Below are 25,149 nucleotides of genomic sequence, written 5' to 3'. Positions count from 1 at the left end.
CGCGAGGTCAAACCTTGAAAATGGAACAAATTCAAAAGATATTGATAGAAACAAAACTGATGGAAGAGAAGAAACATTGTTTTTTTTTACGTGTGTAATAATTTAGTAATTAAAATATGTTTTAAAAAAAAAGACAGTGCAACAATAACAACACCCCGAAAAGAATGTCAACTTCAGAGCTGTAATTAGTAACTAATCAATGAATCAGTCAAGTCAAGTAAAAAGAGCAAATGTTCAGTGTTCATGTCCAGATTTCTTCACTTTTCTTAGTTTTCACTGTGAATCCAATTGAATCTCCTGGTTTTTGGGAATTGTTTTCTCTTCTTTGGATCGATTTGATATGAAAACGAGGTCCCGGTGAAAACCCAGAGTCTGGTCAGTAGATTAATCAGAGAAACAAAGACACACTTTTGCTGCTGAAGGATTTAAATGTTAAAAATTCACTGACTAGACGCCTTGAACCTTCGGGTTAATTTGACTGAAATCTGCTGCTCATCACTAGAAGATGGATTTCTTGAAGTGATCGTGTACTGACTTTTTACCGACCTGTGTAAACGGGAGTTTGCGGTTCTACAGCACACAACCCACATTTCTATTATTTGGAATCAAAATAAATTAACATGGTTTCAGAATAAAATATTTAAAAAACATTAACACAACCCAATTTATGTTTCTCTCTTTCCAGTTAATACTGTGGCTCCCCCCCCCCTTCAAAAGTTGAATATGTACAAACAGTTATTTACAGCTCTCAGAACCAGACACATACAGCAGCTTATATTCTCAGTAAAATGAGGGTTTACACACAGACGCATCAGAGACTCGACGATCCAGTGATTAATAAACAACGTCCCACAGAGATCATCCTGAAAAGTTCACTGATGAGGTTAAATGTGAGAGGGAGGAGCTGCGTCGGTCGACTTCACACTCGAGAGGTTTGCCTCCTCGTCCGCTTCTCCAGCGAGAGCCGACATTCATACACGATGGAATTGAGTCTGTGGAGCATTCAGAGATCATGTGTTGGAGGCTTCACCAGCAAAAAGGTTTATTAAACATTCCGTGTGAGACATGGAGGTCGTCTCCAGGTTCTCACTTCATGTCCATCAGACACTCTGTGTCCGAGAGCCGGGTCCGTCATGCTAATTAATGCCCCTGCATCACTAATACAAATTATTCTAAAATACAGGCGGGGGGGGGGGGGGGGGGGGAGTCCAGGGGTCACACATGCTCCGACTGACGAGAACCTAAAAACCCATCAAGACGTCTGACTGGCTCGTTAGACCCCGCCCACCTCGCAGAACACTGGTGGGATGTTGTTGTGGGTTAGAGAGAGGGGGGGGGGGGGGGGTCAGTCCGGCTTATGTGCTGACATGAGGTGTTGCATCCATATTTCATGCGGAGTGTGTAACGCATTCCGGGGGTGCGTTTGTGTGTTTCCTGTTCATCAGCACACACACACACATCTGCACCTGTGGACTGTGTGCGTTTCTTGGCTGCGCCCTGGAGGCGGTCAGCAGGAGGAGGCACTGATCTTATCCGAAACCTCGGGGTCAGACTTGGCGACCAGGAAGCGGAGTCGACCCCCCCCCAGACGGATCAGATCCACCGCGCTGCACAGGAGGAAGCAGACGGAGAAACAAACAGAGTCCGGTTACACGAAACTCAGCAGAGACGAGAGCACAGACGGAGGATTGTCACAGTCTGGACTCACACCGATCAATCACAGTAATCAATGAACGAGGCTGATGGTAGAGGGCGAAGTTAACTCAATCATAATCTAATATAGTTTCATTAATCTCCACAAACAGCCACCACCACCACCAGGGGAACAGCCTCTGTTACCTCTGGTAGTCTGCTCCGATCAGACTGGTGCCGTTCACAGCCAGGATGCGGTCCCCGATCCTCAGGCGGCCGTCGGAGGCAGCCGGCCCGTCGGGGATCAGGGTCCGGATGTAGATGCCTGGAGCGTTGAGAGGAGTGTGCTGCAGGAGGGAGACGTGTTAGTGGTAATGGAAATCAATCTCTACCACATCGATGGAGGATATCTGATTCTCATCAGCCGGCAGAACCGCAAACATGGTTATCAAGAAGAAACCGTGTCCACCAGCTAATTGTTCCAGCACTAAAGATGTTTTTTAATAAATGAATAAAGTAGAATAAAAGTCAATATTATAGTAATTTGAATTTGAACTTGAAACTAAATGTGTACATGCAGTATATACCTCTGGCAAGGATGCTGTGTTTTCATCTGCATTTGTTTGTTTATTAGTTGTTAAGATTATGGAAAACTACTGAACATGGTTTAGGGAAGGCTGTGGTATGTGTCAAGATTGTTTATATATATTATTTATTCCTATAATCCTGCTAACAGACAAAGGAAAGAAACCAACAAATACAGATGGCAGGTAATAATAATCATCAGAGGATAGTTAAGGATGAATAAATGCACTGTGTGTGATTTTCTAAATTCCAGTGGAGTTGAAACGGTGAATCACAAATAGAAGAAGTCTCTGATGGGACTCGGGCGACTCACCAGTCCGTCTATGAGTCCCATTCCCAGTCCGTACGGTCCCTTGTCCAGTTCCACTACAAACACCACACACAAGTCATCAGGGAGGGGAGGGACGCCAGGGGAGGATACAGGGAAAGGAAACTCACACCCACTAATACACCCTGCAGAGGACACGGACACCCACATCCACAAAGACACAAACACACACACACACACACACACAGGGTCTTGCTATGGGGTCAGACAGACAAAAAGAGGTCTCGCTGTGCAGAGGAGACACACACAGATACTGAGACACATACGGACACACACACATGATGTCACACTCACTACACTGGAGGAAACTACACAGGTGTGAAATCTCTGGTGCAGCTCGGGCAATTCTGTGTCAGGCACTAAAACTGCATTTACTTTGTGGCCACTAGGGGACAGAAGAACTCCAAAACAACCAGAGTGGCACAAAACTCAGATACAGTTTGATCATATTATGATGTGTGATTGTAGCTAACAGGTTAGAAACCGTTGTTAATTAATTACACATAGAACAAACTGAGCTTTATCTCTGATTTATCATATTCCTGGACGCGATAGTTGATCATTAGCTTTCATTCTTGTCCTGGTTGCGTTAAAAAAGGTATTTTTTACCACTGATCAACAGTATTCTGACCGTACAGTATATATAAAGATGGACGACATGTCATCTCCCCCAAAAAAAGAAGCCAAAGCATCTTAATCTCCACCTGGTGGCTGGTTGCGGTATAGGTAATAAATCCTGTCTCCTCCGTGTTGGTGGAAGGAACGAAAAAGTCGAATAAATGTTTCTGAAAGATGGTTCCTGTCATTAAGGTAGTTCTCCTCACACTGATGAATGAAAGGGTTAATTATAGCATCACTTCTGGACAATGAGAGGAACTGGAAAGAAGTCGTCCATCTTTATTTACAGTCTCTGAGTCTGACTGACTCAAACAGAGAATGTGAATCTTTGAGATTTAGTTCAAGGAGGCTAAAAAGCTTTGTTGGTGCAGAGGAGGTGATTTAAATTACCCCCTTTAATAAACATGGTATTGATGAATGTAGCTTCAGGTGAATTAGAAATACCAAAGAATGTTATTATCATATAATTATAATGTTTGTCCTGTTGTCTTTGCAAATCACTGAGATACAAACAGAGCCACAGAACCAGTGGGAAAATGACTGTTACACTATCTTTATATCCATATGATAGAATGTGCTGTTAAGTTTAAGCACCTTGTAAACTGGATAATATACTGATGATATACTTTGTAGGGATACATGGGTTCTGGGCACGATGCGAATCATTAACATTAAACACAGCTTTATTAATGCTGTTATAAAGTTCAGTGTTTCCCTCTATGATTCATCCCCCCCCCGGCCTGGTGTTTCCTTAAAGACCCAAAACCTTATTCAGTGAGCTTTGAACTTTGGGAGAGCAGAGCTATGGTCTCTCAAATAATAAATATAAGTGACATATCTGAGTATCAGGGTATTAGGGCCAAGTGGAGGACATAGCAGATGAGATTAGGAGAATAAGTCGGAATACTACAAAAAAAAGTTGTAAATTGACTTATCTCATAAAATTACTTGATTCTCAACATTTTAGAATGTTATATCTTTAAATTTGGCCGGTCTGCTCCGTTCTAGTTTCCGTTAAGCTGCTCTTGTGTTACTCTGTGGACTTCCTGTATGTCTCAGCCTACCCTCCAGTCCGTTGCTGATGAGCCCGTTGGTCTTCTTGCATTCTGCCGCCGCTCTGCCGCCGCAGCCGTTGGTCTGAGCGTTGGGGCCCATGATCGGCCCGAGGACCCCTCCCCCGCCTCCGTCGGGGTACAGCGGGGTGTTGGGGGGGGTCAAGAGGCAGGTAGGGTCCGGATTTGCCGGCCGGGGGTGGTGCATAGTCCCGTTCCTCCTGAGGCTGTGTGTGTGTGTCTGTCCCGGGGGTCTGTCCCGTCCTCTCTCCTCCCCCGTCTCCGCCTCGTCCCCGGGACCTCCGGAGCGGGGACTGTTGTGGGTGGGAGGCAGCAGCTCCCTCTGTTGTCAGGAAGGACCAGAGAGACTTTAGAAACCAGAACAAGGTTTTAAAGTTTCACGGATGCAAAGGAAGCAAAACAAAAGATACAAAAATCCTGTTTTCCATTCATCTGTGGACGAGCGTTTTTGACCCTATGAACAAAAAGTTGTGTTGCTCGATACAACACCTCAACTAGAGTTTGATTGATTGATCATTTTACAAATTTACCATCACTGATTTACACCTGAGCAATATCTGTGAATGTATGTGTGTTTCTGTATGTTTACATATGAGGGTGCAGTAACACTCGGGATTATGGTCTAGTCGGCCGTTCCCACTAATTAGACAGCCTAAAGACTAATCAGATTAACCATGATTTAACCATGTCTAGGTTTCTGTGAGTGTGTCTCTCTGTGTGTGTGTGTGTGTGTGTGCGTCTGAGGGTTTTTTGTCTTTCATTTATGGGATTATGAAGAACTCCTCAACAGCCACAGCTGCTGAGGCACATGGCCTGGATTACCGCTAGGTGTGTGTATTTGACAGTACGCTGCGTGTACGTGTGCACGTGAGTCTTGTGACCTGGATGTCGGGCCAGTCGGCCGTGTTGGTTCCGTTGGAGTGTGTGTGCACGCTCGGGGCGGTGCCGTGAGGCTGCGTCTTGGTGCGTAGCCCCCACAGGTAGTGGCGGATGTAGAGCAGCTGCCTGTAGATGCTGTCTTCCACACACTCGCTGTCCAGGTCCACTCGGAACCCGGCGCTGGGCAACACAATGGGAGGGTGGTTCTCGAAGCTCTCCAGGAGGTCCACTGAACACACAACCACACACACACACACAGATGTTAAAACAAGTACACACACACATGAATACACATATACATCATTAAAAGGCTGATCCAGGATTGCTTCACCTGCTCCATCAGCCTCTTACTCTTTGTTTTGCAGCTTTCACACACGCACACAACTCTCTAATTGCAGTGTGTTTACTCTTGAAGTAAGTCAATTCTGTGTTTCTGCAGAATTCAACGTGTTAAATTTAAGACTTTTTAAAACCATAATGAATAAAATGTTACATTTGTGTTGAGTACAAAAGATTTGAAGGAATATCAGAGTTCCACAGTTGTTGTTTCGCACCTTTTTAGGTTACTTACGGTAATCTGGGTCACATGGTGTTGGTGATGGAGGCTTTAGTTATAGCACGTGTTCACTGGTTGGTTGTGAATGAAGGTAGAGGTGTTGATGGGGGGGGGGGGGGGGGCTCTGCTTGTTCTGTTGATCGCTCTTTATGAACTTTGAGAGCTTTGGATGTTTTTGAGCCTTTTTTAAATGTATTAACCGGCTAGTGGGTCGAGCAGCTTTGTCTCTCATACTCAGCCTCTTGGTGAGTATACCCCCTGGACAAAATTATACGACAAGGGCTTTACGTTCCCATCATTTTAACACTTCTACTGGCTACGCAAATGAACCCCCCCCCCCACACACACGCACTGCTACACATTTGTACCTGTTCTGTAAATGTAGGCCTCGTCCTCACTGCTGGGCTGCCAGATTGGGACCGGGCCGATCTCTGCTGTGAGCTGGTACTGGGTGAGAATCCTGTGCAGCTGAACTGGTTTCAGAGACGGATGCTCACTGGACAACGCTCTCCAACTCAGCTGCAGACCCAGAGGAAACCAAACAGAGGAAACAGTATTTAATTATCAATCCTTTTTTAATACAATTAATCAATTAAGGGAGCGGGACAATGAATATGGTCAACTTTATTCTTATTTTAAAGTATTAGTATGTATTAGTATTTTTATTTTTATACTAATTTAGTATGTCCAGATACATGCATTACACTGAAAAATCAACAAGAATTTTGATTACCTATCTTACAATGTTATCCTATGTGCCTGTGTGTGTGTGTGTGTGTGTGTGTGGGTGTTACCTGTTTGAGCTGTTGTGGGGATGTGGCCAGTATGGACACCGTGCTGGTGAGTTTGGTGAAGAATTTGTCGGCCAGATGTCCCAGACTGGATCTGCTCGCCCACTCCATGACCATCCGCAAACACGCCTGAATCTGCAGCACCTTGGAGCGCTGGAACCAACCCCGGGAGGGACCTACACACACACAGACACACACAGACACACAAACATTGAGTCTAGTCTTAAGAAGGGGAGAACTGAACGGTCCAATGCTCCATGGAACACACAATCACCCTTTCCCCCTACGTGTCTCATCATTTTGAGAGAGATGCTCTGTTTCTTTGCATGTTCATGTAACACAGACATTCATTTCTTATTAAATCAATATTCGATGAAACAGCATCGAATATCTCCTCTCAGAATACCAATGGAGCGGTGCAGAGGAGCCCAGTGGACCGGGTTTGTGTTTTAGTGAGAAACAAACCAACACACATCCTCCGTTCCTCCCTCTGCCTCATCCCTTCTTTCTCTGCAGCCCATGGAGGAGCTCAGAGAAGTTTGGTGACAAGTTAAGCAGGCAGCAGTTCCTCCAGATCTAGCATCTGTCATGCTGTCATTACCTCACTGTGACTATAATGCCTTTTTAAGCTTTGTGAAATTACCCCCCCTCAGCTCAGGCCTCTGATGGGCTTTGGTACAAACAATGACAAACAACTGGACATTTTTTATTATCTCAAAGAGAAGAGACTTACAAGCTCTCTGATTGGTTAGAGACAACCTACATTTCTTTGTCCAGGCTCTGTTTTGCCTCCAGACTCCCTCCACTCTGTCATCCACCCTGATTCACTCATCTGCATATGACCAGCCAGGTGATAGCCAATCAGAGAGCATGTTACATGCATCGGCCTATCAGCATTGTTGTATTGTTTTACCTAATATTACCGTCACAGGGTCGTGATTCCATTGATTCAATTACTCAGTAAATCGAAAAGCTTTTGCTCACACGGACAAAAAACTTGAAATGCTCGTTATGCTCTTATTTGCTGTTTAAATGGATCTTTATTGAAATTAGAAGATATCGTTTGGAAAGACTGAAAAAAGTGGATTGATAATAAACCCCCGATATTTTAAGTTGTAAACAATGTGCTTTTTTCTTTACCTAACAGACATATTGTGTTTGTTTTATTCTACCTAATTTAAGCTTAAAGTTATAAATCAGAAGAGAACAAGTAAAAACGTGATGATGAAACTGAACAGATCAACCAACTCCATCTTCTTGTACTTGAAAGTTTAGATGAATTGAATTGTTCGGCACCAAATAAAAATCTGTAAAGTTTGATATCAAATTAAACAGGACACTTCAGACAGATGATGAACTTGCAGCTCACACATAACCATTCAAATATTCTGCCATATGTTTAGGTTGCACACACACACACACACACGCCTCCTCTGTAATAGGCTTATGTCTAGGCATACAGTAATCTGCGTGTGAGGCATCGCAAACAGACGAGACATCACTTAACCCCTTAGCAAAGGTGTCATAATGCTTCATAGCAGCTGGTTTCACATAAACACACTCACCTTTAAACACAGAGGAGCCGACACACACTCACAAAAACCAACAGAGCGACAACGACGAGCTGGTTTCCACTGACGGCTGTTTACTGGGCGAAGGTCGGGGAATACGATCGATTTTAAATAATGATCTTTACAAATTCTCTATTGAATTATAGAGATTGTGACATTTTCACCGGATCAACCCGAGTGATTTGGACACACACTCACAAACCAGCAGAATCACAAACAGTGTTGATTTGCCAAATTATATCATGAGTTTCAGTTATTCAATCTCGCTTTTATGAATTCATATAAAATTATTATTCTTAGCTAGTCAGACTGACAGATGGGTACAGGTCCATTGTCAGTCTGTGTACGTGTGTGTGTGTGCCTTTGTGTGTGTGTGTGTGAGACAGAGCGCCAGAGAGAGAGAGAGAGAGAGAGAGAGAGAGAGTGGGGCCACAAGATGCTGAGACAATCAGTTTACTGCTCACATCTCTAAAATTAAATAAGGTTTTATTCAATTGCAAGGCTAAATAAAATGGAAAAATCAATATGTGGCCGTCAGTGTTGATACTTCGGAAGGGCACAAATAAATCAGTGTATGGGAAACACTGAAAAGTGGAAGAATAACTTCTGTTCATCACGAAGCTGCAGCAGGTCAGAGGACGTGAGCCGAGCAGACGGTCCCAGGAGACGTTCAGGAGGACGTGGCCACATGTGTCCCAGATAACCTCCGACTGTGTGTCTCGCTGACCGGATCTCAGATGCATCCTCAGCATCTTCGGTGCATTGGTACTTGACCTTGGAGCTTTCAATCTGTGATCAGATCCCCGAGGAGGTCTGACCCTGAACAGAGGTCAGCGCTTAGTAGAGGTGTGAACGCACCTGAATGCCTCCTGACATTCACAATGAATCAAATGTGTTGTTACTCTTCTCAGTGACCACAATCTGCACTTTTCTTTTTTAATCGTTCTTCACAGCCGCGTCGTGAGATTCATTCAGCGCCAGGAGGCAAATTCAGTGACGCACTTTAACAGCCGGTGTGAAATGACGCTGACCAGGTCCAAACATCAGCATCAGCATCAGCAGAGAAATATCAATGGGCGACCCGAAAAAATAAAACGGGGAGCGGAGGAGAGAGAGAATAAAAAAGCCAGACAGCGAGTGAGAGGAGGAGGAGGAGGTGGGTGTGTGGGGGGGGGCAGCCTCTGCATGAATATAAAGGTATTTCTCCTTCTCTCTTTGCCAGACATGTGATCTCTCCTGTCTGCACCGGCTAATGAAGACATATGGCGTGTGCGTGACTCTATAGAAGTGTGTGTAGGTGTGTGTGTGTGTGTGTGTATAGGTAGAGATATACAGGGCGGGTGTGGAGAGGTTGAAAGTGACGGGGAGTCCGACACGTTGACGTATATTTGGTCTTAAATGACCGTTTTCTGTATTTAGACACAGTAATAGACGATTAACAAGGTCACCGCAACAACTGGACGGCCTTCCAGCCCTTTGCCCTTCACTCTGCCCTTTTCTGCCCCTCCCTTTCTCCTCTCTTTCCCTCCATCCAATCCGACATCTACTCTTCTTCGCCCTTTACCCCCTGATGGCCAGATGGAAGGAAGGAAGGCGAGGAGGAGGAGGAGGAGGAGGAAGAGGGGGAAGAGGGGGAGACATAGAATGCAGATAGGCGAAGGGCATTGAGGACAAACCCGGGTTAGTCTCTGTCAAAATGCTGACAAGGACACAAGGACTCACAGGTTCTCTCTCTCCCTCTCTCTCTCTCTCTGTCACACACACTAACAACTGTACAAATCCTCAGGGAGGTCAAATGGAAGCGAGAGTGAGAGTGTGTGTGTGCTTTTTATACCCCCCCCCCCCGTACCTTTGTCCATTAGCTGGTTAAACAGAGACACGTTGGAGAAGAAGAAGAGGTAAGCAAACATCTGAGCCTGGATCTCTGGGTGGACCTCGTAGCCGTGCAGAAGCTCCTGGGCATTCTGCAACACCTGCACACACACACACAGAAATACTGTTGTAGAAAATACAGTAATCAATACAGTACAGCCATGTGTCAACGTCATATTTGGGCTTTTGTCGTGTATTGTGTATCAGCGGGTTTCATTTCCAGAGCGGCCAAGACGTCTCACACAAGCACATCGATGGAAAACAACTGTGAGAGCCACAACACAACTGCAAAAGCAACTCAGCACGTTTCATTGTCACCTACTTTCTCTGTGGTTGTGTTTCTGTAGTTTGGTTTTTGCAGTTGTAGCTTTTCTAATTGTGTGAAGAGCAGCAAATCCTCAAGATTGAAAAGTATTATATATATATATAATTAAAGTGTCCTTACCTGCAGGACCCTGCGTATCGGTTCAGGAAACCCTACACCTCCTTTCCAGCACGGCTCAGAGCTGTCGACCGGGAATGGATTACAGTCTAACAAACCTGGCAACACTACATAAAGAGCCTGGAAACACACACACAGACACACACACACACACACACACACAAAGATACGTTTGGTGATGGAAGCGATTTGAAATTGCAGAATAGCTTCTAATTTAATCATATTCTTACCTCATCTAGTCATAAATTGAGAGAGAGAGAGTGTGTTTGTGTGTGTGTGTGTGTGTGTGTGTGTGTCTGTGTGAGAGAGTGTGTAACAACCCAATCAGGGCCACAGCTTGAATTATTATTCATGTATCTTGGCTCTAAAAACAAGATAAAATCTTGATCATTAAGAAGATGACACTGTGTGGCGGTGACAGATTACCTTGGTGATGTAGTAGACACATTGCTGGAACGTGTACATGATCACTTCCTCCAGGATGGTCATCGCCTCCTCATTGGCTGATATCGTGGCAGACAGCAGCGACTCCTTCGACCCTGGACACACACGACAGAGAGAGAGCCACACTTCAGAGTTACTCACTGGGAGAGAGGGAGTGTTGCATCTGTATCAGTGTCTAGTGTACGTCAGTGTGAGTAATGACTCCTCAGCCAAGTTGTTTCCAAGCTCATCATTCAGGCCGTGTGTGTGTGTGTGTGTGTGGTGTGTGTGTGTACCTTGCAGTGTCTCGATGCTGTGTGTGTACGCGGGAACTCTTTGCTGTATAAAATAGAGGATCTCGATGGAGTTGGACATCCAGAAGAAGATGATCTGCAGGTCTGGGATCAGGTCTGAGATACTGAGCAGGGACAGGGAGGACGGGTCCTGGCTACATGGACACACAGACACACACATATATGTTCACACACATGCACAAACAGTTTAGTAGACATCGACATGCAAAGTACGAAAATGGTACATGAGCACACACGATGCTCTCTTTCTTTCCAGCACAAGTTGGAAAGCAATACTCACTGCTGAGCTTGCTTCTGAGCCAGCTCCTTTGTCTTCTCCTGAAAGGCACACACACACACACACACACACACACACACACACACACACACACAGAGAGCAATTAAGTCTTCATTAAACTTTCAGGATGTGCGTAGGAGAACCTTCGCTGCAGAGAGAAATGCAGTACCACTATCAAATTTACAAAAACCCTGTCTCCTCTTCACCTGACCTGACACAGTTTCCCTCCACGTGAGGTAATCTTAATCGGAGACCACAGAGACACAGACACACAGACACACAGACAGACAGACAGACACACAGACAGACAGACAGACAGACAGACAGACACACAGACAGACAGACGGACAGACAGACAGTCAACTGACCCATGCGATGGTCTGGATTCGCCGGACGATCTTGAGCAGCAGTTTTCCAAAGCTCCCCGGAGGGAAGGTCGAGGCGGAGTGCTGTATGCACAGACACAGCAGGTAGGCTGGCGTCAGCTTGTGGTCGTCTCCTGAGAGAAAGACAAGGATTCAAAACATTTATGATAAGATGAGTGTTTTTAAAAACCACAGGTTTCACTGGCACTATTCTCTAGCTAAGACCAGTATCACGAGTAGCACACTGATACTGGAAAGTCGTTTTTTAAATGTAATTCAAATGGATCGATTCTAGATTCACTGTTTTATATCTATGCCGTTTGAGAGTTAAACGTTGATGGATGAAATGAGAATCTTACTCTGAGGAAACATTGATTATTGCCTTTTAACTCATAACCTCTGCAAAGGAGGTTATGTTTTCACCCCTGTTCATGTTTGTAAGCGAGATTACACAAAAACAACTTCAGGATCTGGAAGGAAACCATTAAGACCAGTGGACGGATCCAGAGATTATATTCCACTTTGTTATACTCTACGTTTTTTCAACATTTTCACCAATTTACCAGGGAAACATGTATTGATCTGAACAATTCAAACAGAGTGATAACTATGAGTGTGTGCAAGGAGACTGAGTCCGATTGTGTTGTTCCGTCACTCATGTAATCTTCCTTAATTTCAAAATAAAAGTACATCAAATACAATTCAGCACAAATTACCAAAATAAACTAAACAGCACACAGACAATGTGAATGAGTGACTGTTGAGAAGTTGGGGTGCAATCGCAGAGAGTGGCTCTAAAACCTCCTTATCCAGAAAATGTGCAAACTATTGGGTCTGGATATTCTCTGGACTTTCACATATGAACAATGCACCTCCTCTTTAATGTTGTGGCAGCAGGAATGTTGAATAAAGATATCTGAAATAGTCGATATGTACTAGTTGTAATTTGAAGATACACTTTCTATATTCTTTTGTATATCACAGCACTCACCTCCAGGTTCAATGAGACCCAGAATTCTGCTCAACAGCTGGTCTTCATGAGCCTGGTCAAAGTCCAGTTGTAGCCTCCTTTTCTGACCTCTTACTCCCACGACTCCTCCTCCTCCTCCTCCCACTCCTCCTCCCACTCCTCCTCCTCCTCCTCCTCCGCCTCCTTCCACTCCCGACACACTAAGGGGTCCTCCTGCTGTTGTCCCCACGCTGCGGGGTTTCACCAGGTGAGGTTTGAAGCTGCGTCTGACCGCCGGAGCGCTCGACACGTTCGCAGCTCTGTCCTTCAGCACCGAACCACACATCTTACAGGTCTGGGCCCCGCCCTCTCCTTCCTCCATGCCTGCATCGTAAAGCTGTCCCAGGGTGCGGAGGCGTGCCAAGGTCTGAGCAGGCAGAGGCTTAGCGCCCGTAGGGTCCTTGTACAAGAAGATGTAATGCGATCCGAACGAGAGGAGGTCACCGTGTCGCAGCGTGGTGGAACGCTCGCAGCGGGAGAAGTTCACCAGGACGGTGGCGTGGAGGACGGGCTCCACAGCAACACAGGAGCGCTGGTTCTCCGCCAGCTCGTCCCCCTTGTTGTTGGTGGTGGTGGTGGCATGGCGGCGGGGTGCGGGGACTCTGCGCAGGCGGCAGTGCAGAGGCAGGATGTCAGGAGAGAACAGGCAGATGTTGGGCCGAGCCGAGGGAGTCTCCTGGCCCACTGTGTGCTGCTCTCTGTTCAGCAGGTACACCAGACAGTCCTGAAACACATCCCACGGTTAACGTCACGATAGGACCACACGCTTCAGACATCACAGGTACATCTTTCACTGTCTTCACCTGGCGATTGTATCCCTGCAGCAGGAGGAGATGTGGCGACTGGTAGAGAGAGTGCCTCACCCCCCCTCCTCCTCCCTGACTCCCCTCCTCCTTCCTCCGGCCACTGGAGGCCAACTCACGCTCTCGGGCTCTTAACGGCCCGGGCAGAGTGGAGTAATAACGTTTGGGCTCATCTCCGACTCCCAGCTGAAAACACACACGTACACACACACAGAAAGCGTTAACAGCCCCATTCATAATAACAATCAATCATCCCCACTAAGCTTCTGTGGGAGTCCCCACCTGGTTGAGGCTGGTTTCACTGAGGCTGCGGCAGAGGGAGGAGTTGCTGGATCGGGGCAGGGTCAGCGTCCCCTTCGCCCGGTTCCTCTGGAGCTTACGAGCCTGGGCGTTGATGTCTACAGGGAGGTGGAGAGGATCAGAAAAGAAGGAGGGAGAGAGGGAGGGAGGCAGGAGGGGGGGGGGGGACAGGTGGAGAGTAATAAGAAGCAAAAGGAAGAGATGGAGCAGGGAAAAGTTGAGGACACATAAAGAAACGACCATGAGATGCAGTGTTGGCACGTTGGACTCATGAGGGACGTCTGGACAAAGTGTCTTCATGTGTGAGCGGAGTGGAGACTGAGTGGAAACCAGTCAGATGAAGTCAAGGGATGGAGCAGCACAGACAACAGTGACCCTGATGAGACGTGAACCCAGCAGCCATGCAATGTCCCACACACACACACACACACACACACACACACACACACACTCAGACTGGTTGAATTGTTGGTAATGGGAGTGGTGCTGGTGACAACGCAGGTAAAGGTGGTCTCCATGGGAATGACTGACAGTCACCCTACCTGAGACCAGTCCCCACCTTTAGAGCTGGATTGTACCACTCGACCACACCGTAGGGGGGAGCTCCTGTGTTTGCCAAGTCCGGACCGACCCATTAGAGCCGCCAGGAATTGGGGGGTTTTGGGCCCTACAGCAGGGTGGGAGGGGTTAGGAGGCTGAGAAAACACCCTCCTCTCCAAAACACCAAGCAAAGCAGAGAATAACCCCCATAGAAACTCACACACACACACACACACACACCATCCGCACACCTCAACACAGGTGTGCACTGTGGAGCAGAAAGGGTCTGTGGTGTTTCTATGGAGTCACATCACCAGTTAGAGGAAGAGATACCCAGTTAAAGGTGTGAGGAACAGGATTCTCCTCCCATTGTATCACTGTCAAATCAACAAACTAATATCTGTTGTTGTTTTTGTGTTGAGTCCAATTCACTTGTTTTTGTCTTCACAGAATTTGGCGTGTTCACGTATTCATTGAAAATCCTGTCGACCTTTAAAAGTGCCATCTCATTGTTAAAAAATAGAAGAAACACAATTCACACATGCACATGCACACTCACACAAACCCCGAGGGGAAAAAGATATAAAAGAAGTAAAGAGAGAAACAAAGGGAATCTCAAGGTGTGTGAGGTTTTCAACACTTCAACACAACAGAGGAAGGGTTAGTGCGAAAATGATATGTGTGTATTAGTTAAAGCGGTTTTATCCCAGAAGGCACTTTGGTGGATATTTTCAAATGGTAAATAAAAAATAAAGAATAAGCCACAAAAAGAATTGCTCTCACTTTTAAGCACAGTAAATATGAGAGAATGTTTTTAAGAGAAAAAGATTAGGGCTGGTGGATATATATATTTTACATATGATACACAAACAACAGTGAATCTGTGTGTGTGTGTGTGTGTGTGTGTGTGTGTGTGTGTGTTAAAAATACATCAGTAAGTCACAGTGTTAAGCCGGCTGTTGTGTTCCTCCACTACAATGAAAACTGCAGTTTATTTTGAGTCAATCCCAACATTCACCGTCCTGCCCTAAATACCTAAACTGCAAACGGACAATCTCCACATAATTCAGAATTTACTGCTTTTGGGAAGTTTTTGCTGAAAACTGGAGGAAGAGGAAGAAACACTAAAAAGCGTAAAGAGTAAAAAGCAATAAGTGTACTTTTTTCTGGAGGATGAGAAAGATGCTTGTACTGAGGATTGTGGTGATGATGGTATTTGCTGCATGAATACGTTGTTGTCACATTGATAGTATGTAGTTTGGTGCTGTGCTGATCTGGTTCTGCCTTGAGACATGTAGGATTGTTTCTTGCCTGTTGTCTGTCCTATGTGTAAGGTCACGTTCAGATTCCCCCTTGACGGATTAATAGAATCTCATAACTTTATAACTTCGTACCAAATGGTGTCGGGTCTTTCTCATATACACATATGAGAAACACATTGATAGAAAGACACTATAATCTTGCATCACAGGTTTCCTGGGTCTCCTGGGATGTGTTGACCGTTGTACACAAATATGTACAGAACCACCAGCCTCATCCTCTCAGGGTCTCACGCTCGTCTCCTCTGCCGTCTGACTATACAGCCGGACCGCACCGCACTGAGGAACAGTGCAGGAGACCGCTGACTGACTCTGGCTTCCACAGAAGTTGACATAGCAACCAGTAAACCCTGGCATGCCTCACGAGACATTATGTGCTGCTGCAAAGTGCTCCCTCCGACTGTGAGGCTGGAAATACTCTGAATCTCTCTGAACACGACTGTGCACCAACTGGATGCTTGTGAATTGCTTTGGCAGGATGCACAGGGACGAGTGTGTGTCTGTGTGTGTGTGTGTGTGTAGCTGGAATCAATCAGTGAATTTCACATAAAGGTCATTGCATGATAGACTTGGATTAATATATACTGCAATGCAGATGTTAAGACACAACAGCTGTTTTCCTGAGTGTGAATTCGACTTGTTTCCATATTATCTATTGAAGTTTATATTAGTCAGTCTCTTGTGGGAACTCAACAATACACAATTGAGGTTTGAGCCAGAACAATGTGGTAGAAATGTGTCATTCATGAAAACAGTAACACAAATCCACACCTCCGGTTGCAAAAGGATTCAGCTTTCAGTCAATCAATCGACCAGCTGTCTGTGCAATTCTACAGCACTGTGTAATAGTGTGTGTGTGTGTGTGTGTGTGTATGTATGTTAATTGCTGATGACAGTGTGTGTAAGTGTGTGTGTGTATGTAAAAGAATGTGAGAGGAGACAATGTCTTCACTGGAGAGAAGCTTCATTTAAAACAAACACTGGTAATTTTACAGAAATAATATCTAGGAGTAGTAACTGACAAAAAGTTTTATACTGCATCACACACACACACACACACACACTCACTCACACTCTGCAGAGGAGCTAACGAGCTGTGCTTTTCTGCTGAGTTTGACATGTTCAGAAAGGACAGGAGTTGGACCAGCTGCTGTGTGTGCGTGTGTGTGTGCGCACAGCTTTGCATGTGTGTCCCTTGTCTGTCTGACGAGTGTGTGTGCCCTGTTTGTGTGTACGTGTCTCTGCTTGTGTGTTTTCCTCACCAGCAGTGATGGTGTCCTTCTCCTTGGCGTTGAGCTCCTCCACCTCTGCTCTCCGGCGCAGCTCAAACCTGCGAGCGTGTCCTTCTCGGGGTTTCCACAACTCCTGGAGCAGCAGCGGCTTCTCATTGTCTCCCAGTGCACGCAAGCACTCAGTCCGCCACCCACCTCCCCCTATCACACTCCCCCCTATCACACCCCCCCCTATCACACTTCCCTCTATCTCACTGCCCCCCTCCAAGTGTCCGATCACATCGCACAGGACGTACGTGTGGGCTGCAGCCTTGTTGAGCGAGTAACGTTCGAGCGCCTCTTTGACCAGTTCCTGTGCACTGGAGCGTGGCGTGGCCAGGACGCTCTTGTAGTTGGCACCGGCGCAAATTTCATCCCCGAAAATCTTCAGCACCCCGGGGGCCGAGCTCTGCGTGGAGAGTTCAGCCGGGTCGTCGGCCGGCCGCTCGGGGGGTTCGGTGGTGGAGCGCCGGTCCCCCCGGGTGTTTGTTCCAGTTTCTGCTGCAACGCGGTCTCTGTAGCTCAGAGTCCGGTACAGGACCTGGAGGACAGACAGACACACAACAATGGACGTCCTGCAGGGCCAGAGTGTCACAGACATCGTGTACAGGACATGTGTCCCGTATAATAAAGGGTCAGATCACTGATTGGGCGTTGAACCATGAGGACCTGCTGAGGATGGGCGATGTGCACAGGTCTCAATAAACTGGAGATGAATAACATTTCAATTTTAGTTTTCATAGTTCTTAAACAAACTACAAGTGAACCAGAACAATATCTATATAATATCTAATAATCTATAGACATGCTATTGAGCTAAATGCTAACATATTCAGTGACAGAGAGGTATTTAGTCGACTTGATAAAGTAAAGCAAAGTTCCAGGTGATTTGTGACAGATCACCAAAGTTCTCACGATTCATCCCGAGAGGAACAAACAGACGTTTCATTCACGACCACGGGAACATGAATGTCAGCAGGATTCATTTTAATTAATGCAAATCTCAAACCAAAGTTCATGGCCGTCCATCCAATAGCTGTTCACATACTGCGGTCCAAAATGGTGCTGACTGACCAACAATCCCTCAAATTAAATACAATGAACACACATTCATCTACAGGGATAAATCTCACTAAAGTAAAGAATAGTTTTTTTTTGTTTTTAATGTGAAGTGACCTGTTAAAAAACATATTTAGATATAAAGAGCAAAGCCAGGCAGTTCAATAAATACAGTATTAACTATTTACTGTTGTTTGTTTCCTACATTTATTTTGACCTCTATTCAGCTGGGTATTCTCTTGAGAATGACAGTTTGTGTGTTTGTGTGTGTGTGTGTGTTTGTGCATGTGTGTGTGTGTACCTGAGTGAAGGTCCTGCTCTGGCGCTTCAGGCGACTCTTGGACGGCAGGGACATACTCGCCCCAGAGGAGGAACCGTAGAACATGATGCTGCTGTCGGTTCCACACACTCTTCACAACTGAGTGAGTGAGAGAAACACATTTACAGGCACAGGATTCAATCTCTACAGAGGTTCAAAGCCCACATGTGCGTCCATGAAAGGAAATACACAAAGTACCTTGATGCAGTCACGTATCGTCAGCTCTATCTGCAGCAGCTCTGAAGGTTTAGAGTTGAGTGGCAGACGCCTTGCTTTTCATTTCACTGTCACCTCTCACACTGGAGGAGGAAGAAGAGACAAGAGATTAATGTCACTTCACAGCAGCTCTGGAGTTTCCCCTCGTTGAGTTCTGGATCACGGAGGAAACCTCTGGGACTCATATAATTCTGCTGTGGCTTTCTGCTTCGTGATGACTTCTTGACTGAGCTCAGCTGTTTTCACATCCGAGTCCAAACTGCAAAGCAACATCACGCTGCCTGAAGAACCAAAACTCTAACCCGGGTTTGATGGAACCAACCACAGATGTCCAGGCTGAGACGGTGGACACCTCAGATCAGGGCCCTTTACAGTTGTGTCTGTATTCAATGACCGATATCATACAACAGGGCTGCAATTGTTAACTGATTTATTTTTGAACAACTAATTTTTTGGTGTATGAACCATGGAGAAGTCCAAAGCTGCAGCTTAAATATCAGTTCAGAACTCAAAATTATTAAATTTACAATAATAAAAAAGCAGAGAAAACCAGCAAAAGAGATAAAAGAATAAGTCGTAATGCATTAAAAAATTACTTAAGTATGAACTGGTTATCAAAATAACCTACTTGTTTTAGAATATCTATTATTCCTCCAATTTTGAGTTTGCTGGATGCAATTAACCCGATATTTCTCATTTCCAACAATCAAATCATGTGATGTGTTTCGGGTCCGATATGTTTATATTCGATGTTAAATTGAAAAAGGGGTAGAGGGGTAGAGACTGTTCAAACGATTGATCAGCTTTATAATATTTCAAATGTTTGCTTTGCTGCATCGTCTTTCACTCGTCTTGTTTTCCCGGCTCTCTTGTAAAAAAATAAAACACACATACTGGTGGATATCAGTCACAGGGATAAACTCTTCCTCTGCTTGTATCCAGGTCATGCATTTCTCCCTCCAATAAGAAGCTCTGGTTCCAGTCAGTGTCCCTGCAGGAGGCGAGACACTCTTCAGTTTTCACTTTGCAGCTCTCTAATATTTCATATTTTTAGTCTTGCTGTCATTTGTCAGTTTTCTACAAGCATGTTCCTCCCTCTTCTTCTGTTAAACTGATTATACAGCTCGGTAGAAACTGGTGGATTTCAGGTATTAACTCTTCCTCTCTCTGCAGCCTGGTTGTGTGTTTCTCCCTCCAGACACACACACACACACACACACACACACACGCACACACACACACACACAGCTCTGTCTCCAGTCGGTGTCCCTGCAGCAGCAGGTGAGTCACTCTTCAGTTTTCACTTTACACTGATATAGAGAAGCAGTAAGACTTTGTGATCAGCGAACACTTGGCATTTATTGCTTGATTTACAACTTTCATGATGAAGTGAGCATCAACATCGTTGGAATGGATCAGCCCACTAATATTTGTTCTGCCTTTATCTTTCATTTCAGATTTTCCTACATGCATTTTCCAGGAGAACATATATGTTTGAAGGTCTTCTGCACAATTTAAGTCACCATGAGATGTTAGCAGCTGTTTGAAACTATACCAGCGGATGTTAGGGACATTACTTCAGTCGTGCACTTGAGCGTCATCGAGTGTTTGGTCCTTTAAATCGTGGATACAGGTCATCCAGGTCATGCCTGTCTGTCCCTGCAGGAGGTGAGTCACATCTCAATCTTGGCTTTTGGGTCATGAACTCTTTAACGCAGGTTGACTCTCAGGAACACATCACCTCCCCTCAGCTGCTCCACACACATTAATACATGATTCCAGCAGAGATCTGGAGCCGGGCCTAAAAGGTGTTGTTGGAGCTGACTCTGCAGGCCCTGGTGGGACAACGTGACTATTTTAAATGCCCGCTAATCCGCAGTAATCTGGCCACTTGGCCGCAGTTAACTCAATCCTGGGCCCAACAAACCCCTCCTGCACCTCCACACAAAGAAAAACACACTCAAAAGGCCTCAATGCTGGGTTGTGTGTTGTTTTTGTGATCTACAGGGGTTGTGTGTTGCATTTGGTAACCACGTCACACACACACACACACACACACACACTCTCCAACTTCTCCAGCGGCTTCTTGACTTCCTGTCTGCCCTTGCCTTGCCTGAGGGAAGGTCACAATCAAACCCTGGGTGAGGGGGGAAAACGCGCAGGGACCACAAACCCGCAACACAATATAAAAAAAAGAAAAAAAACGCAACTTGTGATGTCTGCGGGTTCTTGCGGGTTCTTTATTTCGCGTCAGTGGTCGTCAGTGGCAACCGGCGGAGCAACAAAAGGCAGGAGGAAATCCTCAGGAATTAATCCGCCGAGGAGTCGCGAGGCGCCGCGTGAGGAGCTGCGGGCTCGGCCTGTGCGCGTCCGCAGGTGCTCCAGGTGACACGTCGCGATCGATAATCAATAAAGATCAATATCCACCCCCCCCCCCCCCCCCCCTGAGCAACACTCAACAACAAGCAGATTAATAATAATAATAATCCGTGGTTAAATAACAGATGATTAAAAGATGAAATAAAATAGGTCCATGAAAAGTTGAGGTGTGAATCCCGGTCCCCAGGGTGTCTGTCCCCCGGGGGGCTGTCCCCCCACCCCGGGCTGTGCTCATACTCACGCTGGCTGCAGTGCGTGGCTCCGGGGAGCTGGGGACTCCTCCTCGGCTCCTCTCGCATTCCGTCTCCCCGACGAGAGTCAGGAAAATCCCGGGGAGGAGGAGTAGAAAACAGAACCCCCCTCCCGCTAACCCTGCTCCGAGCGACCGGGGCTGCCTCCCGCCCTCATCCCCGCAAACAGCCGGTTAACTTGGACCGCAGCCGGCCGCCGGGCGCTCCCCGCTCCGTGCGCACATCTCCGCCGAGTGTCCAGCGACGCGCCGCCGAGCCGCATTCCCTCGTTCGCCGCGGTTCAGAGCCGAGCCGCGACGGAAACACCCGAGCTCCCCCCGCGTCCGCTTCACCTCGGCGCACCTGCCTCTGGTACCCGAGACGACTCCGCCTGGTGGACGCCGAGGGGAACTGCAGGGAGGCGCTGCCCTGGAGGTGTCTCGACGCACAACTCCCGACAACACGAGCACGAGCAGCTGCACGAGGACAGGTCGTGTTGGAATGTGCACTGTGTATTCCCTCACTGCACTAACAGGATGTAATAAAGTGTAGATTATCTATCAATCAATCACACTATTTTGTAAAGACAACACAATTTGTCTAATTGGGCTTAAAGGGATAGTTCACTGAAAAATGTAAATTCACCTATTAACTACTGACCACGTGTGTGTTTTAGATAAATGGTACTGGGATTAGTCCAGTAGATGTCTCCTCCACATCATGGTGGCAGTGGCTACGATGTAAAGGGGCGTCAGGTAGAGTCCACAAAATGTCCACGTGCACCACAAGTTTGTAATTATATTCACATGATTTAATAGCTCATGAATAAAAACAAGTCCTGACATTGTTGCAGAAGTTTCCACTGGCAGGTTGCTTTCCCTTCACCGTCTGCCCAGCTCATCCCAAACAGCGACATGTTAGCCCTATGTTTATACATATATGTGTGTGTGTGTGTATGTGTGTGTGTGTACATGAAAGGTACTTACAGAAACCTTTGGGGTCGTTCCATTGGATCGCTCACTGCAGCAGTGACTACAATGTAATCTTATGGGGAAACTGCGACAGTCCACGATATACCCAATAGAAGTCAGTTTTGTTTTTCCATCAATAAAAGGCTCAAGTTGTTATTCTGGCTCTTTGCTAAGAATCTGGATAAATCAATAATTTCTAGATTCACACAAAGAATGGGTAAAACCATACTTTTTTTATGAGATTTATAAATGTTTTTTGTTTTCCTTTATTATTTCCCATTTTCTCACAATTATGATTGCAGTGTAACATCATCCAAATAATGCTTCATAAATGAAGTAGTGACACTCTATAGCTTCTTTTATAAACAGGGGTTATCACCTATCACCTGACCTATGAAAAGCTATAGCTGGCTGCTAGATACATCTGCAGACTGCACTCTTAACTGTGTGTATTGTACACTGTCCAAAATAGCTTTCAAGTATTTCACAACATTATATTTCACGACATGAACAAATATAAAGCTCATGATGTGTTTGAAAAGGTGTAAAAAAGAAATGTCGAGTCTTGGAATACACATTGCATGAAAAAAGCTTTTTTTTATTATAAGAGAAATAGAAAAGATAAAAGCATTGTTGGCATCGTATGGTTGTTATCACAGCACAAAAAGCACCACGGACACAACAACCCAAGTGAAGGAGAAAGAAGAGACAATGGAATGTCTGCTCATAGAATGAGTCGTGTTGGACCAGAGAAAGAAAATACCAGCAGCACTGAGAACAGAGCCACAATCACAGAGCGTCTGGAAACAATGTACAGAGGGTCCATGAAGGCGTCATGGAGGCTTTCTAAAACCATGGGAGCTCTATACAAAGTCAGGTGGGGCGCCGCATGTCCTAACGAGACACATGGACGAGACAGACACGCGTCAAACCCTCAGATACTTCACCTCCGAGTGGACAAACCCGTCCGTGGATCTGTAGTCTCCATCGTTAGGTTTGTCTCGGAGGCTCAAGTAAACACAGAGAGTAACAATACTCAAAGATGCTCTTTAAATGTAGAATAAAAGGAGAGGTTCAGTTCAAACTGAGCGGGGGGGCTCGAAAAACAACAACTTGCTGTTTGAGTATACAAAGATATGTGTTCACTCAACTGTGTTTATTGGTCAAATATCTCAAAGATATTGTGATGATAAAAGAAGACATTGATGATAACAGTGGAATCTTGGTGTTTTCAGTTGTTATAACATGATTTTTTACATTTTGTCATCGAGCTTGTGAGCTTGTGCTGGTTAAGATGTAAATGTTTTATTTTGTTTTGAGGAATGAACGTTGAGTGGCAGTTCAGAATCTTCCAGCAAAGGGTTTTCTTTTATTAACAATGTGCAGGTGTGTTCAATATGAGTTGTACAACAGCCACAGGATTAATAATCACGTTATAAGCAACCTTTGCCACGGACGTTTCATTTTTTCTCAGTTTGTCCCTTTGCAAGTTACATGAAATATCTTTAAAGTTTGTAAAGTGTGACCTTGGCACGAGGGGGGAATTGTAAGTGTTTGGTTATGTATTGAATCACAGTCTGGATGCAGACATTTTTTTAAATGGCCGCTTAACCTTGTAAACTAAAGCAGTTTCTCCTGAATGACTGTAGCATATGGCTGAGTTGTGTAGGATCAATGTGTGACATCAAAAACTGTTGTTGAACAGTAATATACAAAGTAGTGTATTTGTGATACTGTAATGTTGCCTCTTGTCCGCCAGGTTCGGCTCTTAATCCGTTCTACATCAACTCAATTAGACAGAACAAACACTTTGACTCCGTTTAATGTCAAGTTCAGCTGACTTGGATATTTCCGCTCACACACACACGGCTCCTGTGGGAGACGTCTGAAAAGGAAAACTTCCATATATTCATATATATATAAAAAAAAGATCCGGTGAGTGTCGACCACAATGGTATTTTTTGCAGTAACATCTGATGCAGTTTTGAAGCTTTGGTGAAAATAAGTTTCTACTTCTATTTACTATAATGAACATATGTTTCTGCCATCATATGCAACGGGTTTGTGTTGATTTATCAAGACCTTACTGGTCCAGTGTGAAGGATTTATTTGGATTCATCGTTTTGTTTTTATTAAATCACTTGAAACTACAAAACCCCTTCATATCCACAGAGCGGCTCCTCCTCCACCATGTTGCCCGCCAAGTTCCTATAGTGTCCCATATTGGACAAACCCCATCCTTGCTCTAGAGGCCTTTTGAAGGGGCAGGTTCTAATGCCTGGGAGGGGAAGGTGAGGTGAGGGGCAGTTGGTTGCATTCACTGACTGTAAAGATGGACGACGCGTCTCCACTTCCTCCCACCGTCCAGGAAAGAAGCCAACACCTCCGATAACAAACAAATACGATTCTGCAGCAGCGATAAGGATCTGGAGCCCGTCCTTATAGCATCAAATGACAAATTAAAACTACTCACTGAAAGAATTATCACTTGAACATCTGTGTGACAATACATACAAGTGTTTGACGTGTACTTTAACTCTTTCGTTTGGTCCATGTCCTATCCATTCACATGGAGGAGGTGGGGTTTATGACCAATACTGCAGCCAGCCACCAGGAGGCGACCAAACCACCTTTGGGAGCTGTAACTTCATCTTTCTTCATATATCATCTAGAGGTGTAATCTACAATTCAACCACTAGCAGCCACTGAAGTGTCCACCCTGCACCTTTAAAGCTTCTTCCTGTTTGGTTACTGTACAAATTTGACTCATGTGTAGAGGCTGCTGCCGCATATTGGGCAACTCATTGATAATTAGTTACCACAGCAGTCAGAGCCCGAACACCCACAGCAGCTCTACCGGTGGTTGGATGTGGCTTCACAGGCTTTTGAGCCCAAATGATCCAGATCCTGAGAGACGGACAGGAGCAGAACTATGTCAAACACAAGCTGAGGTTTTAAATATGAGACGGTTTGACCTTTTGGTCCTTTAGCCACATGTTTCACACCA

General features: G+C 45.5%; 1 protein-coding gene across 1 annotated transcript; it reads right to left on the bottom strand.

Annotated features, from left to right (window-relative positions):
* Positions 1 to 1,192: 1,192 nt before the first annotated feature.
* radil (Ras association and DIL domains) lies at positions 1,193 to 21,489 on the bottom strand. Its single transcript, XM_062387490.1, has 21 exons — positions 21,183 to 21,489; positions 18,545 to 18,645; positions 18,329 to 18,445; positions 16,960 to 17,509; positions 14,398 to 14,505; positions 13,821 to 13,936; positions 13,539 to 13,724; positions 12,718 to 13,459; positions 11,730 to 11,860; positions 11,365 to 11,402; positions 11,067 to 11,218; positions 10,774 to 10,886; positions 10,351 to 10,467; positions 9,883 to 10,006; positions 6,466 to 6,638; positions 6,040 to 6,190; positions 5,118 to 5,344; positions 4,228 to 4,558; positions 2,531 to 2,670; positions 1,840 to 1,979; positions 1,193 to 1,607 (listed from the first exon to the last, which is right to left on the bottom strand). The coding sequence occupies exons 3-21, from the start codon at positions 18,410 to 18,412 to the stop codon at positions 1,508 to 1,510; spliced, it is 3,723 nt and encodes a 1,240-aa protein (XP_062243474.1). The 5' UTR covers positions 18,413 to 18,445; positions 18,545 to 18,645; positions 21,183 to 21,489; the 3' UTR covers positions 1,193 to 1,507.
* Positions 21,490 to 25,149: the final 3,660 nt, after the last annotated feature.

This window comes from Platichthys flesus, chromosome 5, assembly GCF_949316205.1.
Source record: "Platichthys flesus chromosome 5, fPlaFle2.1, whole genome shotgun sequence".
Lineage (NCBI taxonomy): Eukaryota > Metazoa > Chordata > Actinopteri > Pleuronectiformes > Pleuronectidae > Platichthys > Platichthys flesus.
The sequence above is the reverse complement of the archived record's forward strand: the minus strand, read 5'-3'. Positions and strand labels throughout refer to the sequence as shown.

What these genes read in the sequence shown, in the direction of transcription:
- radil (XM_062387490.1), bottom strand. Translation starts at nt 18,412, where the DNA reads ATGTTCTACGGTTCCTCCTCTGGGGCGAGTATGTCCCTGCCGTCCAAG. An exon ending in GGTACAATCCAGCTCTAAAG is followed by an intron (nt 13,937 to 14,397) that starts GTGGGGACTGGT and finishes ACCTCCCTGTAG; the next exon opens with ACATCAACGCCCAGGCTCGT. An exon ending in CAGCATCGAGACACTGCAAG is followed by an intron (nt 10,887 to 11,066) that starts GTACACACACAC and finishes GTGTGTGTCCAG; the next exon opens with GGTCGAAGGAGTCGCTGCTG.